We start from the raw sequence: 16831 nt of genomic DNA on the forward strand, positions 1-16831 counted from the left end.
CCTTACATTCGGAGGGCTGAATACTCCAGGTCTGGTGCCTTGCTACTTGTTGGATCCTCATTATTCTGTAGCTGTCTCAAGTTGAACTTAATTGTGAAGTTCTGCAAAACATGGCCAAATCCCAGTAACCTGTAGACAGTACGTGGATTCATGGTTTCTCTTGAAGCAGTTGGCTTGTCTAAGTTGTGAAGAAGAATTTTGACAGTAGTAACTCACTTTGCAGTTTTGTTTTTCGTGATGTTAAATGATATCCTAAATATTTCAGTCAGAAGGGAAAGGAGAAGATTTGAGGTCTTGTTTTCATGTCCTGACCTGTCCTGTCAGGCAGGAATGCAGTTATTCTGCCTTGTGGCCTCTTAAATCATCAGCTTACTGAGTTTTTGGTTTTTAAAATGACTTGAAAGAGTGTGAGGTGTCCAGACATTGATGAAGACCACGTGTGCATCAGCTAAATGTTAAGCTGTGTTTTGCAAAAATGCATCCCTAAAAAATAAGGCAAGGTAACGAGGGCAAAGCGAGATGGTGCTCAAGTATGGTTTGGCAAAATGGCTCATACCAAAAAGCCAGTAAGAAATTGTATGGAGGTGTATTTTATCTCTGCTGCCGCTCCAGCTAGACCTGGTAGAGTACCAGCATGTTTTTATCTTCGCTTGCCCAGGTTTGAGTCTGCCTGCAGCTCAGAGTACGGATGCATCCTTTCAATCAGTGTATTCATTTGAAGATAACTTCTTCCTGTGCTCCTGGGCACTCGAGCTGTCTGAATGTTTCACATCTATCAGTGCACTGCGTATTAAAGGACTTAGCAAGAACCGGGATGGAAAATGCTTTCAGTGGTATTAAGGGAAACTCACTGTATTTCAGCTCTTGGCTTCTACCTCTGAAAGCTTCTGCTATTTGTAGATGCTTTGTATTTTTGCTGTGGCAAGAATTTCCAAGCTGTCCTGCGCTGCTTTTGACTGGAACTCTTTTAAACGTATGTATAAGAATTAACTCGCAAGTTTGAGGCCTGGGAGGCATAGCCAGGATGATGCGCTTAATTATCAGTTGATACTGAGTGTACACAGCATCTGCTTTTCAACTTTTTGGTCTCCTTGTGCCTCCATTCACTTCTCAAATGCAATTCGTTAGGCAGAAGTGCTGATCTCTGTGCATTAGGGATAGGGATGTTCACATACGGGTAGGATCTAAGTCTGGTTTTGTCTAGTTTGCATATTGAACACAGAGTTGTTTCTTGTACCTGCTTGCTTAAGGCCTTTTTAAATCTTGTGTATTAATGACTGCTCAAAGGCAATAATGCCTCTTACTCTAATTGCAGATGTTTATCCTGGACAAAGTGGAAGGAGATAGCTGTTCTCTGAATGAGTTTACTGTAACTGGTTCGACATACGCTCCCATGGGAGAAGTGTAAGTGTTGCTGAAGTTAAATATTTGTCTGTTTATTCATTGGCTCTTGCTTTAGACTTGGAAAGTTGAGGCATAGAATATTTGTTAATACATGGAAGCTCAAGCAGTGAGAATCCCTGCTGAAGGGCTGGGGAAACATAATTAGCAGTAAAATGCAGCTAAATTCTAGGAAAGTGAACCTTCATGAAACTTTTATATACTCCAATATTGCAGCTTTCCATTTCTAAGAATGAGTTAGGGGTAGACCGAGACAACTTTGAGGGTCCTTAGGGTTCTGCTTTTGGAAGGCAGGCCTCTCCGTTGGTTCTTACTGCTCCTTTTGTTTGGCCAGGCTGTAACGTTTTCAATTTTATCACCTCAGTTTAACAGAAGTCTACTATGTGTGAAGTGGAATTGGATTCAGTTATTTTTAAACATCTCAAGCTTGTGGAATTTCAGATACAGGCCTCTGACTTGGTGCAGTATTCACCAATCTCAGTAGCAATTATCTCTCTTTAATTTTCATAGCAGTTAAGACCGTAATGTTCTCAGCAGCTGGAAATCTTAATTCCCAAATCTTTTTTTGTTTCGAAGCTAATTGCTGTCAAAAGCTTATGCTGTCATTTCAGTAGACAGAATTAGACAAGGTGACATTCTAGATCTTGTAAGACATCTAGCTGTTGTGCTTTAACTGGTCTCTCAAAAACTGTGGGTAAGTAAAATAATACAATTCATTGAGGTGGCAAATGCTGATTACAAGAAGACTGGTGTATGTTAATGTTCTGTTTTCACTTGCTGGGACTGGGGCTGTGGACAAGGACGTTAAGAGCATTGCATTCGTGTACTTAAAGAACACCCTGTGAAAGGGAAACTCACCACCACGAGTTATTTTTTGGCATGGGATAGTGAGTAGCTGGGTTCTCAAACCAAGTAAAAGAGTTAAGAGCTTGAAGCTACTGAATTCTCCTTGTGGCTGTAGAATTGGATGCAAAATGGGACTTTAAAGGCCAAAATGGTTTTGAAAATGCATTTTGTTTGTAGGCTGTATTATGCAACGCTGAAATTCATTTGCAGTACTACAAGAGGCTGAACAAAAGCTTACATAATCAGATGTCATAGGCAATGTTAAGCACTCTTAGGGGGTAGTCATCCACTTTTTTCTATTATCAGACACTTCTCTTCTCCTTGAGGGTTTCAATGAGAGGTGTTGCATGAGAACTGTGGCTTGCTGGTTTTGGTAGTAGAAAAAATAACAGCACTGGATTCTTTTGTAGAGTAAGCATAAAAGAACCATAAGTGTGCTGTTGTTTGAGAAAACAAATTCATTTATTATCCATCTCTTTCTAAATGTGAAAGCAGAGAAGTTGGTTTTTTTTATTTGTAATCCCTAAGTGGTGTTTTGCTTTGGGATGTTCAGCAGAACTTTCTGGTGGGATTTGTATTGTGAAATGACTTAGCTTTTCATTGGTTTAGAAGATTCACATTGAGCACAGATTAATTTTTAAGAAATGGCAAAGTATGAATGTACTTCAATGCCTGCCCAGTTGGTGCATAGCAGTAAATATGCAGAATCTGCAGTAATGCTAAGGAAAGTAAGGTCCTAATGTATCCAGCTACATCCTTCTCCTTGGAACTCCCCTCCAAGTCATGTGTGCTCTAATGCTGATTCCATATTCTGCTATCACCAAGCTTTTTGTGTGTCTCGTTGCTGAATGACGGCCCCCAGAGGAAGTTAGGTTTTGCAGTTCAGGTTGTAATTCCATCAGTAATCATGTTCTGTGATGTCTGATCTAAAATTCATATTTTGCAGATCAAATGTGCTTTTCTAAGGTATTTCTATTGATACCATGTTCTCCTGGAAGGTATTTGGATTGCCTGGTGAACTCTATAGTTCCGAGTCCTTAGTTACTAAGCACAGTACTAAATGACAATACAGTGAGGGCTTAAAGAGGGGGGAAAAGAATGAAATGCTGCTGCTAAATAACAAACACAATTTCCTACTTTTTTTTCCTTTGGAAAGGCATAAAGATGACAAACTTATTAAATGCAGTCAATATGATGGCCTTGTGGAACTGGCAACGATCTGTGCGCTCTGTAATGATTCCTCCTTGGATTACAATGAGGTAAGTACATATCCTGGGACAGGGGAGAGTGAGAATGAGGATAGGTGTTTGTTCTCATCTGTCTGTGTAATGCCTTTCAGTGGTAAATCCCCTTCTATTCAAGGAATGGTATTTAGGCCCTCTTAAGTATTAATTCAGGGAATGGCTTGTTCGTTGAACACCAGGAAAGCTTAAGCCAGGCAGTAAGTGTAATCTGGAACTTGGAGCTCCCTTGTTATGTATGGTGCTCTGCCACTTTGTTGCTTTACCTCACCTCCTCAAGGTTGCTAGGTAATGACTTAAATGCTTAATAAAGTACTGACATCCTTCACAGCTCGTATTAAGAGGAAAATCTGGAAATATTCTACAAATTGCACTTCAGGGTTGCTTTTTAAACATAGCTCTGCTTGTTTTGTAAGCTATAGTAAGGTTGGTTTTTTCCCAGCTGTGAAACTTAAACTTTGTCTCTGGTAGATTCTGATTGAGGCTTAAAATAATCTCCTGTATTTTTGTTTGCTCTGTGTTATCTAAAGGCTAAGGGAGTATACGAAAAAGTTGGGGAAGCCACAGAAACAGCACTTACCTGTCTGGTTGAAAAGATGAACGTATTTGACACAGACCTGAAAGGACTTTCTCGAATTGAACGTGCAAATGCTTGCAACTCGGTCAGTACCCATATCTGGAATTCACCAGGGAGTGAGTTTTGTAATATGTATTGCCTAAATGTATTGCTATGCTGCTCTTTTTACAAGGTGATAAAACAACTTATGAAGAAGGAGTTCACTCTGGAATTCTCAAGAGACAGAAAATCGATGTCTGTCTATTGCACACCCAACAAACCGAGCCGCACGTCCATGAGCAAGATGTTTGTTAAGGTGGGTTTGTGCTGGGCAAGTGCAGGTGGAGGGTGGCTGCAAAGGTGACGTAACACTGAACGTTGTGACAGAAATCATTTCAGCTTGAAAATGGAAAAACTTCAGCAATTTGAGCAAATGTTGTGTTGGATTTATTAAACTAAGGTTTTCTTTCCTTGTTTTGCCTCTGCAAGGGTGCTCCTGAAGGTGTAATTGATAGATGTACACACGTCCGTGTTGGAAATGCTAAGATACCATTATCCTCAGGGATCAAGCAGAAAATAATGTCTGTTATTAGAGAGTGGGGAACTGGTAGAGACACACTGCGTTGTTTGGCTCTGGCAACCCATGACAATCCTCCTAGGAAAGAAGAAATGAATCTTGAGGACTCCTCTAACTTCATTAACTATGAGGTAAGTTTTAGTAAAGGACTGTTTATAACACTTCTCCCTCTCCTAAAGTGGAGAATGGTGACTCTTTGTTTTATTGTTTCTTGAGGAAGTTATGGCTGAGATTTTTGTCTTACGAGATGTTTTTGATGCCAGACAATGGTTAGCCACATCTGTGGAGGAAATGGTCAGTTTGAGAGAAGACTGTATGTGGCTCTGAAGAAATTCAGAGGATAAAATTCAGAAATATTCCATGGCTTATGATAATTGCCTCCGCCTCCTAATTTGTTCCCCTAGCTTATTTGAGGTTTAAATGAAAAAACACTTGGTTCTTGGTGGCTGGTTGTATGTGCTGCTGCCAAGCTACAAATGTAAGAAACCAGCTATGCTGCCACCTGCAAGTTGTGCTGTTTTGCATGTACACATACAGTTCTTAAGGTCGTAGCACTGTAAACTAATTGCAGAGGCTAAGTCTGGAAAAGTCTTCTAAGAACCACGTTGTAGTTTCAGCTTTAAAGTTTCTGAGTTTGACATTGCTCAACTGCAAAAGACCCCTTTGGGGATTTTGTGGGGGAACCGAACTGCCATTTTGTGCTCTGAGGATCAGGTTTACCTCCCCTCCTCCATACTGTCAGCTGCAAAAGCTCTGTTATTACCCTGGCTACTGTAATTTTCCAATGGAACCTGCATCTGGGACTTGGAGTGGGTGGGTGGCAGGGGAATGACAGCAGTTGCATGAGTTTTGTCTTGGGCACTGTGCTCTTGAACCGATAACAAGAAAGACCTGACTGTTTGCAAGTCAAATCTGCATGATTGACAATTAGATCGTGCTCTAGATAACTAAAAGAGCATATTTGAAGCAAGATTTGGAACTACAGATTGTCATTGCAGTGTGTGGTTGTACTTCAGGAATTAACTGTGTCTTTTTTTAGACCCCTCATGCAGCATTGTGATTCCAAAAACATCAACTGCTGCATTACCTTCTCTTATTAATCTGCTTGTCGATGTGACCTTTCAGTTCTTCTCCCACTGTTTGGATTCATTGTCAGTGCTGAAGTGCTGTGAAAATTTAGTAGGGTGAAGCAGAACCTCTCAGAAGTGACTTGGAAGGACTTTGACTGGTGGTTACATCACGTGTAATACACTGGCTTTTACTGAATGTCAGTATGATATAGGCTTCAGTGTGTGATTGTTCAGTGTAAAATCACAGGGTATGGTGGACTGGGAGCAAACACTGAGGTCACTGTGCTGAGATGTTACTCCCATGCTGAACAGACGTGATTATTTTGGTAATGTCAGATGAAAAGTCTACAGGATTTTGTGCTGAAACTCAGTGGTGTGTTGTTTCAGACCAATCTGACCTTTGTGGGCTGCGTGGGAATGCTGGATCCCCCAAGAATTGAAGTAGCTTCCTCTATAAAGCTGTGTAAGCAAGCTGGCATTAGAGTGATTATGATAACCGGTGACAATAAAGGCACAGCAGTGGCCATTTGCCGACGCATCGGCATCTTTGTGGAAGATGAAGATGTTTCTACCAAAGCTTTCACTGGCCGTGAATTCGACGAGCTCTCACTCGCTGCCCAGAGAGATGCTTGCCACCATGCGCGCTGCTTTGCCCGCGTGGAGCCTTCTCACAAATCGAAAATTGTTGAGTTCCTTCAATCTTTTGACGAGATCACAGCTATGGTGAGTAATGGCACTTTTCACGTGGTTTGAAAGGCAGTGCTGTTCTTAAACCCAGATTTCACCATGGCAGACTCGTGCCTCCTTCTGAGATTCTGCTTATTCCTGAATTCTGTCTCAGAATGGTTCTGCCCTTAAGTGATGTTTAGAGATCCAGAATGCACAATGTCCAATTCATGTCCTGTGTGCAAGTAAATATTTTCTCTGAACTTCTTGTTCTAGACTGGTGATGGTGTCAATGATGCCCCTGCGTTGAAGAAAGCAGAAATTGGAATTGCTATGGGCTCTGGTACTGCAGTGGCTAAAACTGCTTCTGAAATGGTTTTAGCAGATGATAATTTTTCAACTATTGTAGCTGCTGTGGAAGAAGGACGTGCAATTTACAACAACATGAAGCAGTTCATCCGTTACTTGATTTCTTCCAATGTTGGAGAAGTTGTTTGGTAAGTTCAACATGTTTTCTTTGGACTGGAATAGTGATGATGGATTTGTCTTTCCTTACTCATTCTGGTATTTCTCACCAAAACCAGAGAAACAGGCTGTCCAGGCGGTGGCTCGCTGTGACTGTACAGTGGAGTCTGCATACTTCTAAGCTCCCTAATATTTTCTGGAGAATTTTAGTATATTGAAAAAACATAAGCATAGAGTTGCATATAATGTTCTAGCTCAGTAGGTGACCAAATGCTGTACGGTTATTTCTGTGTTTGAAGTGCATCTTTGTGAAACTTAATTTTAAAAATTGGAAAGTAATAACTTCTCTTCTCAAAAGAAGATTTGTTATTTCCTATAACTTTGCCATGTGTGTAACTTAAGTGTTTCTGTAACTTCAACCTCAAGTTTCAGAGGAACGTGTCTTATGTTGGGGAGGAGTGTTGCCTCAGTGCCACAGAATACATTTCTGGTAACAGAATGCAGATATTGGTCCCCTAACAGTTTCTTATATCAAAGCATACCTTCTCTGAGAGCCAAACACAATACAATGTTTGACTTGCCCTGTTTTTCTTGTAAGCTTTGGAGCTGTCCTTTGTGTGGCTTTTGCTGCAGGCCCTCTTTGTGTTCTTGGAGCTGTGAAAGTTAAATGCCCAGTACTTTTCTGGAGATGCTGATGGAAATCCAGCTGAATCGAGCTTCATCATTTGAGCTGTAATAACATGATCTCTGCAGAAGCTTGTTTTGTAGGCAGTGGCTTGTAAGCTTACATAACTGCTTGGTTTTCTTGTAGCATCTTCTTGACAGCTGCCCTGGGTTTTCCTGAAGCTCTGATTCCTGTCCAGCTGTTATGGGTGAACCTTGTGACAGATGGGCTCCCTGCTACTGCTCTGGGCTTCAATCCTCCTGATCTGGATATCATGAACAAACCACCCCGCAACCCCAAGGAGCCACTGATCAGTGGGTGGCTCTTCTTCCGTTACCTGGCGATTGGATGTAAGTGGTCAGAGCTGCTTGGTTTTTCAGAAGGAAACTAAAGCATGTAGACTTCTTCTTTGTGATCCTCTTTGAAAACAGCACCTTATCTTTTATGCTCAAGTCTTGAAAGCTCGCGATAGATATTCCATGGGATTGGTTTTGTTTGCAAAGCAAACGTTCATTTTTTTGTGTATTTGCATGTGGTGCTGTGACAGAACGGTAAAAGTCGTGCTTTTTCTGTTGGTAACAGCAGAGGCATAAAAAGCCATAGTTGTGTGACGTAAGCCTGACACTTACTGCTTCATCAGAACCTTTTGATTTTTTGACAAGTGAGATCTTTTAATGGGATTCGTAGCACTGAAAAAAGCACTTTGTTGTCCTTAAGGTTACGTTGGTGCTGCCACAGTGGGTGCTGCTGCTTGGTGGTTTATTGCTGCTGATGGTGGTCCAAGAGTTACCTTTTACCAGCTGGTATGCACTCTGTTTCACTTCTTGGAGGGGGTGAGGTGGGAGGGAAAGGACACTTACAATTTCTACTTGAAAGGACTGTAGAGAAACGCAGTATTGTGTAAAGAGGTTTTGTGTAATGGCTTTTTTTTCAAACTTGATTCATGTTCAGGCTTTGTTGTTGCGTTAGTCTTAATATCGAGCTGAAGGTTGGTGTGCCTAAACTTGTGAAGCATCTCAAGGACCAAGTGGTGTCCTGCAAGTAGAGACTAACAGGAACATTTCTAATGCTGTTGAACAGCTTTGGGGCTTTTTTTTTTTTTGCTTTTAGTGTCATATGAGACACTGCTCCTGTACTTCAGCGCTTGCAGGATTCATGTTAGAAAGTTTTCTTAATACTGCTGACTTCCTGAGCCTGTTCTACGTTCTGAAAGTTAAGCAGTAGAAATGAGTTCCCATTGTCCTGTTTCAGAGTCACTTTCTGCAGTGCAAAGAGGACAACCCAGACTTCTCTGGTGTCGACTGTGTGGTTTTTGAGTCTCCGTATCCAATGACAATGGCTCTTTCTGTACTTGTCACCATAGAGATGTGCAATGCCCTCAACAGGTTTGTATCTCCAAATCAAGAAGGAAAGCTTTTGCATAGCTTATCTGAAGTTGTACCTTCTGTGTAGCCCAGCTCTTTTAGTTTCTGGACTGCTCAACTGGTAAATATTGAGTCATGTTTTCTTTCCAATCCTGGTAGTGCAAACAAAATGACTCTCCCAGATAACACTTGAGACCTGTTATCTTAAGGTATATTGTTAAGCCTGCCAGTTCATTCTGGCATTTTAGTAAGCATGAGCAGCTGAAATATTTTCCATTATTTTTAATCTTAAGATTAATCAATCAGATTATCCCTCCTATGTTGGTATTAAGTGATACCAAGGAGAACTAAAATAAGAATATTGAAGATATGGAAAATAACTTTTCCTGCCCTAAGGGAGTGTGGGTTTAGCCAATTAATGTTAGATTATAAATGGAAACCACTAAATAGCACAGTGTCAAGGGTATATTTCTTCAAATAGCTTAGAGGTCAGTTAATTTTAAAAACAAACTGAATACAAGCGTACTGCAGTAGTCCTACATAATAAGACACTGATCTACATTGGATGTTCTGGATCTCAGGCTCTTCTGCAGCATAGCCTAAATGCAGACTGAATCTGGAAAGCAGATGTTAAGAATAAGCATTACAAAGGTGCAAGGATCTGACCCTCAGTATGTGCAGCCTTTAACTGAGCTTTGAGGGAACGACTGGATAGGCAGGAAGGCTGTCATGTGCTGTTGTACCCAGCATTTCCAGGATCAAAGTTGTAACCTGCTTAAACAAAATCTGGTGTCCTCCTTTCCGTGGTGACTCGGATAAGTTGGACTTACTGATTGACTGAATTTCCTTTGGTGCCTTGTATGTACACACGTGAACCGTGTTTCTTTTGCAGTCTGTCAGAAAATCAGTCCCTAATGAGGATGCCCCCATGGGAGAATATCTGGCTGGTGGGAGCCATTTGCTTGTCCATGTCACTCCACTTCCTCATCCTCTATGTGGAACCGCTGCCGGTGAGTGCTTCTGTCTTGCATCCATCCCTGGGCTCAGAGATGGAGAGCGATCCTTGTGTGGAGCTTAAGGCAAGGGCCGAGGTGAAGCAAAGCTGTAATGCTCGGCTGTTCTTTCAGATTATCTTCCAGATCACGCCTTTAAATGTGACGCAGTGGCTGATGGTACTGAAAATTTCACTACCTGTCATTCTGCTGGATGAAACACTTAAATATGTGGCCCGTAACTACCTGGAACCTGGTAAAGATAGTGTGCGGCCTGCCACCAAACCCTGTTCTTTGTCAGCATGCACCGAAGGAGTTTCCTGGCCCTTTGTGTTCATTACCCTGCCCTTGGTTATCTGGCTTTACAGCACAGACACTAACTTTAGTGATATGTTCTGGTCTTGACTGACATGGTGACAGTTCTACATTCAAAGAAAAAGTTTAACTTAATCAATTTTTTTTATTGTTTAGAGCAACTGTCTATTTCTGCTGAATTTTCACATGAACATATTTGCCGGTGATGGAGGTTTCATATTCTAGGTTTTGGTTGTTTTTGTTTTTTTGCTTTTTCTTCAGTGGGGGCAATATATTCCTCTTTTATACACAGTTAAAGTGTCCATTGACATGTACAGAGAACTAACACTATTTTATGCAAATATTTTTTTGTAGATGAAAAGCATGTACAGCGTTCTGTTCAATAGTTCATTCACCATGTAAAAAAAACAAATTTCTTTTGAGCCAGCGGACACTATCAAACTAAATTGGCAGCAGATTTTAGGGAATGAATGTGTGTCGTCTAAAACTAAAAAGAAAACAAAAGCATGTAACTGTTTGTCTTCTGCATGGTCATCCAGACTTAATTTGTCATACGGTCAGATTTGATTTTATTCATAAGCCAAACTTTCTGCACTGGGTAGAGAGTGCTGCTGCCTTGGTCAGCATTTCTTCTCGTCTCCCCTCTTCCTGCTCCCTTGCTCTGGGTTCTTGACTGTCCTTGTTTACACCGGTTTCTGTATGAGGTATGCCTGATTTTGCTCGTGCAGAAAATGCCATTCCAGGTGCAGCCTGCTGGGGTTCTTCCATACTCAACACACACAGGTTTTTGTTTTTTAAAAAAGATTATTTATTTAAGTGTCTATTGTATTTTTATTGTGAGAGACCTTGTTTTGCCAGCGTTGCCCGTGATGCAGGGATAGGGAGGTCGACTTAAATCTAAACCAAGCCTTTTTAACCGACACAACCTGTTTTATTTCCAAAAGAGGGTTTCAGTTGATTATTTTTTTTTTTAATACCTTATGTGTCAGATTGTTTCTCCCCCACCATTTTTTAAGGTCAGAATTTGTAATAAGACCTGGAAAAATAACTTGCACTGCATAGCTAGAAATGGGATTGAGTTCACTTAGGGCACTAATGATACGTCGTGGACATGGAGTTGCTCTGCTGGCCTGTTGTTAGCCTGACTTGAAGTAACAAGCTCGTGTGTGTTTTTTGTAAAATCTGTAAATAGCACATGACCAAATTGAACATATTGTATAGAACTATTTTTATTTGATGTGGCACTAACCACCTTCATTATTACGGTAAATGTTAAAGCATGTTTTCAAATTCAGTCCTGTACCAACAACGTGTAAGTCATTAACAGTCCTAACTGTGGTGTTTTTCTCCAATGCCTTCCAACTTTCATCGACTAAAGTGAGTATTTCTCTTCCATTTCACCATGCCAGTGGTGACTTGCTGTAAAATAGCGTATACTGTATTCATGTTGAAGAATAAATAGTAATTTCCTTCATTCCCATGCTGTGTTTTGTCAAATTCTGCTGTGCTACATTATTATCACCACTTTAGACTCTTGCCTTATGGTGTGCAGCTCCACTTATTGATTCTGAAGGTAAAGAGCTTGCTTTTGTTTTGGCATATTTTAGATCTTACGCTGTAGCACTGATAAGCCTTAGCACCTCCGTGATCTTAGCTTCTGCTCTTAAGTTGGAGATAAAACTGGATAAACCTCTTACTGAAGACAGGTGACAGCTGTTTATATGAGTTTTTTAGTGTCCAGATCCCTTGTGGTCAAATGCTGGCTTATCCTTAAGCTTTTTCCTGCTCTGAAATGTGGGAATCCCCTCAGAGCAGACTGGCCCATCTCTTCTAATTGCTAATCCCAGTGCTGGATGTGCAGGTGCTCCTCTTTGCAAAAACAGCTTGTTTCCAGAGCCTGGAAACACTTTGAACCACAGTCACACGATCAGACAAAAGAACAGGCGTGGCTTAACAGGATAGGCTTTGAAAATTGTACTGGGGTCGCTGTGCTTTTGTGGAGTAGCAGGTGCTGTGTTATCTTGTGTTGGCTTGACTTTAATAATCCAATTCCAACAGCTTTCTTATTCCTCACAGAGGAAAATGGTAGTTAAAAGCCATGTTCTGCTGGTGCCAGCTGGAATCCAGTGAGCACAGCTAATCCTTTTAGGTTTCAGCCTTCAAATATACATGCTAACCCCAAAATACACAGAACTTGTTTGAAATCCCACTGCATTGTAAACACTTGCTGTTTGTAGAAATACTGACTTCCTTTCACTGATGCTGAAGTGATTTGGGGACACGGACCTGATAAAGTAGGTGTTCTGCAGGACTGCAGGCACTGATCTCCCTTGAATGCTCCCTTCAGTGTGGAAGGAACCTGGATGTTGTGCATTACCATAAGGCCAGCACCAGTCAGGTGCTGTATCACTATTGAATGAGCAGTAAGGCTTGCCTATTTCCTGAAACAGGAAACCAACAGGTCACATGCATCTATTTTGGTCTGAAGGAATCCTAAATCACAGGTGTTGTCATCATTGTTTTAAAGAACACTGGCAGGTGCTCCCAGCACGGTGCCCACGCTCCTGACAATTCTGCTACCTAATGCCTTTCTTCCTGTCTCTGAGAAGCTGAAGGGGAAAATGGCTGGAGAAATGAAATTTGGTCTTTCAACACCTTCTGCAGGATCTCTGTCTTACACACAGCTGTGTGTCGAAGACAAAGCTTGCTGAGAGCTCTCATAGCAATTAACTCGGGGTATCTCACTTCTATTTAGAGCCTTCTGTTGCTTGGAGTTTACCTTTGAGAGCTGGGCAGCTGGTGGGTCAATGTGGCATTTATCCCTCTGATGGCACCTGCAGCCTCAGGAGCCCAGTTCTGTTAGAATATTCCTAGCTTGTTCAGGCTGTCTTCATCTACCTGTTCTTTTTCTTGCCTTTCTCCTGCTCCTGTCTGGATTTCCTTGTGGAGCTGGAGCAGCAGGTTTCCCCGTGATCAGCTCTTAATGCCATTCAGCAGCAGTGTCACTCTGCTTTCAGTACTTGTGCTTTCCCAGTGTTGCTGCCATAAGATGTTTGCCAGGCTGATGTGGACTTAGCATAGACTTAGTAGCAAGCATCTCAAAACTGAAGTTTTTGCTCAATCTCCTTGTCCTGTATTTCTGGCCTCCTCATGGTACTGGGGTCACGTGGGGACAGGAATGGAACTCCTGGTGCAGTGTGAGCGCGCTAACAGAAGCACTTATGTAGGTAGAAGAAACACAAAGGTATCTGGTTTATCTCACTCTATTTTTAGAAGGTGACTTCCTACCTTTTGTTTCCCTGTGCTCTCATCTCACTGAGCTGCTTCATCTCTGCAGTCTTCTGGATTCTGTAGCATTCTTAGTGCTGCTGCTTTTCTTTTTTTGGGGGGGGTGTGAGATTAGTATCCATTGTGCATGGAGCATCAAGGCTGCAGGTCTGTGCTGGGGGAGCAGTGGGTTTTGCTATGACAGCAGCTCCTCCTGAATTCAGTGTTCTGTGGGCTGGTCCAAATCAGAGCAAAGATGATGGTCAGGCAGCTGCAGTCATGTGTCAGCAGCGAGGAGACAAAAGCTTTTATCTTCCCCGTGCCCCGGGCTCTCTTGGCTTTCACATGTGAGTGGTTCCAAGTCCCACTTCAGAGCTCCACAACTAGCTGTGCCTTTTTGTTGCCCAGGCACTGAAATTAGTTCATGGTTTTTGCCCAAAGCATTATTGCAAAAAAAAAAACAAAACCAAACCACCAACTCAGTATGAAAGAAGCTGCAGAAAAATGCACACCAGTCTGTCAGAGTGCTGCGGAGCTTGTGGTTGTAGAGGGGCCATTCTGGAAAAAGCTAATGGTAAGAAAATGAGTTTTTAATCTGATGATAAAATGCAGTACAGCAGTCATCTGTCACAGTTCCAAGAACACAGCTGATGCACAGAATGTATCTGGTAGCTGCTTAAAGGCTGTTGAATTCGCTGAGATGAAGGGAGGTAAAACTGATACAAACCTGTCTGTCTCTTGCACCTGTCTTGTTTACCTCTTTGCACTTCTAACCATTAACTGTTTCCCTAATCTCTGCTATTTACATCCTTAATGACATTAATATCATGCATTCTCAAATCCTAGCAGGAGAACCTAAATTTTAGTGTTGAAGCAGTTTTGAAGAGCCAGCATTCAGTCCCAGGCAGTCAGATCCACCCTCCTTCCTGACACAAGGCCAACCTGGTGCTGTGGTGCGGGGTGAAGTACGCCCGGAGCTGGGTTGTACTTCTACCCTTTGCCTACACATTAATCTGCTTAGTTAATGACTTCTTTAAAGCTTTCCTACTGCTTCACAGAACGAGCTGCCAAGCTTGAAAGAGGGACATTGTTAGGTCACTCCTGGGCTGAATTTGCAATATAATGTCTCAATTAGGGGGGAAAAAAGAAAACAACACCTTGAAGGTATTTTTAGATTGGGGGAGAAAAAAGCTCCGACTGTGTAATGGCAGAACTTGGAAGTAAGAAGTGAAGCGGGAGGTGAGGCAGGGAAGCACAGGAGCTCTCCAAACGCCCCTGCCTTCCCTTTGCGGCCTTTGGCAGGGAGTGCTGCCCTGTGCTGCTGATAAAGGCGGCTCTGCTGCGTTCAGGAGAGCTGAGTCGAGCTCCAGAACGCCCCGCTTTCAGAACCAAGTAACCTGAGAGTGTCCCTTCAATGACAGAGCAGTCGGTTATCAGACTTAACATTCTTTCTTCTGTCACTGTAGATCTTAGTCTTGCTTTTAGAACGGTACTTAGCGTTCATCCTTTCATTAACTGATACCTTTTCTTTCTTTCCTTTTCAGCAATACTGGAGTAATCGCTTCCTAAACAATTTTGCAGAAATGTGAGGTTGTTTTGTTGCGTGCATGTGTTTTTAGCAACACATCTACCAAAACTGCTGCATGCATCATGTGTAAAGATTCTTTGCTTTCCCTCAAAACAAAGCTCATTGTGTTCTCTGTGGAAGAAATGTGTGGTACCAGTAGGACTTCAGATGTACAAACGTGCAATATAGCTTACAGAATTGGAAACTCTCTCCAGAGAAGTTTGGGTTCTGTGCTGCATGGAGAAGAGCTGTTTTATCCCTGAACGAGAAGCGCTGAGCTGTCAGCCGATTTTCCATATTCCTGTATGTAAAATGTCAGTTTATACAATGTACGATTTGGGATAATGCATGCCTTGGGTTGTGGACAAACCTGTATTGTATCATCACACATCCTGCTCTATACAGCTGATGTACAATGCGATCCTATTTATACGATTCATGGACAAGACTACAGCTGAATGTTAAACTGTGAGCCTCCAGTTCATAACTTTGGGTTTTTATCACGCGTGCAAATCGACCTGTTTTGCACTGTAATGTAACTTATTTAAATCTAAGGCAGTGAGACAGATGTTGGTGCAATACAAAATATCGTGATGCGTTCATCTAGACAGCAGCAAACGACTCAGCCAGTTGCCACAACTGCATGTATGACCTTTAGAAGCTGTAAATAAGATCAGTTGTCTACTTCCATGCTGACAGTAAGAAGCATCACACCCAGTTTCATTTGTATCAGGTAAATAAATTGATTCTACAATACATACCTGGCGTGTTATTTGATGCACTTTGTGTTCTGCAGGTACGTGCGTGCGTCCTTCAGCTGCTCTGCCATTAATGCCGGATGGCACAAACTCACACCAACAGCATTGCACTCTTTCCTTCTAGAACTATGCAGATGCCAGCTGCTCTTCCAGCACTATGACCTCCTCGCTGGTGTGATTTCCTCTGCCCTGGGGCTTGTGTGTGTGTTTAAGGGACACTGTCAAGTAGTTTGATCACTCAGTTTTTTTTTTTTTAAATGCTCCATTGTTTGTAAATCCCTCTGATGAACTGAAAATAAACATTTCTTTCCCAATTACACGTTCATTTTTTGTCCTTTTCTGTTTTCTAAATGCTTTCAGAGCTTCTGTAGCTGCTTGGCTTTTTCTTCTTCCCAGACAAAGGAAGATGAACCACCTGTGTGCTTGCTCCATCCTGCACTGGCCAGCCTGCACTCAGCTGCACTGGGGCTCTTTCTGTTCCCAAACCCTGCTCACACCCGCAGGCTCCCAGACCTCCTTAAGCATTAAGCAAGACTAAAGCACTCAAGGGATAAAAGCTGCATCTGCCAAGTGTCCTCTGATGCTCTGCTCTAAATCTCATAAACTAAGTTTTGTTTGGAGTAAGAGGAGGGGAGTGAGGGTACAGGCAGAGCCTCTCTAAATAAGCAACTTCAAAAGCGAGTAATGTGTTTTAAATTAAATGTAATGCCTCTTAAACTCTGGGCTGTGGTAGCAGCACAGCGTTATCCAAATTAGGTGACGGCTGAGACCCTTCAAAAACAACAGCGTGAGGTTTAAAAATACTAAAGCTGAATTCCACTGCTCAGCTCCACTATATGATGTTGGGTGCTGCGCTGATGCATGGCGCTGAACTGCTTTTCTGGGCTGCTTCCTACTATGGTAGTGTTGCTCTAAGCGAGCTGAGCTCTGCTCCTAAGCTCTGGGCCAAAGCTGTCAGAGCCGAGAGCAGCGCTCAGTGCTTATCTGCAGCCGCAGCTCTTCCCTCTGCCTTATTTATGGGCTGGCTTCAGCACGCACCGCAGCGCTGTCACCAAACAACCCAGCAAGCTGTTCTGCTCCTC

The 16831-nt window shown here is 42.2% G+C and overlaps 1 protein-coding gene across 2 annotated transcripts in view; it reads left to right on the forward strand.

Annotated features, from left to right (window-relative positions):
- ATP2A2 (ATPase sarcoplasmic/endoplasmic reticulum Ca2+ transporting 2) overlaps nt 1-16068 on the forward strand; it is a 40869-nt gene extending 24801 nt beyond the window's left edge. The window contains exons 9-21 of one of the 2 annotated variants that reach the window (XR_007380389.1): nt 1316-1404; nt 3404-3506; nt 4019-4150; nt 4238-4360; nt 4534-4752; nt 6079-6414; nt 6634-6854; nt 7634-7836; nt 8204-8289; nt 8738-8871; nt 9743-9860; nt 9978-11534; nt 14969-16068. Coding sequence is in view for 1 of the 2 variants with exons in the window: in XM_048964420.1 (XP_048820377.1) it covers nt 1316-1404; nt 3404-3506; nt 4019-4150; nt 4238-4360; nt 4534-4752; nt 6079-6414; nt 6634-6854; nt 7634-7836; nt 8204-8289; nt 8738-8871; nt 9743-9860; nt 9978-10098; nt 14969-14982 (1899 nt within the window). In the remaining variant the exon portion in view is untranslated. The remainder of the gene's footprint in view (nt 1-1315; nt 1405-3403; nt 3507-4018; nt 4151-4237; nt 4361-4533; nt 4753-6078; nt 6415-6633; nt 6855-7633; nt 7837-8203; nt 8290-8737; nt 8872-9742; nt 9861-9977; nt 11535-14968) is intronic. The other variant, XM_048964420.1, reaches the window with a different exon arrangement.
- The last annotated feature ends 763 nt before the right edge of the window (nt 16069-16831 follow it).

Source organism: Lagopus muta, chromosome 17 (assembly GCF_023343835.1).
Source record: "Lagopus muta isolate bLagMut1 chromosome 17, bLagMut1 primary, whole genome shotgun sequence".
Classification (NCBI taxonomy): domain Eukaryota; kingdom Metazoa; phylum Chordata; class Aves; order Galliformes; family Phasianidae; genus Lagopus; species Lagopus muta.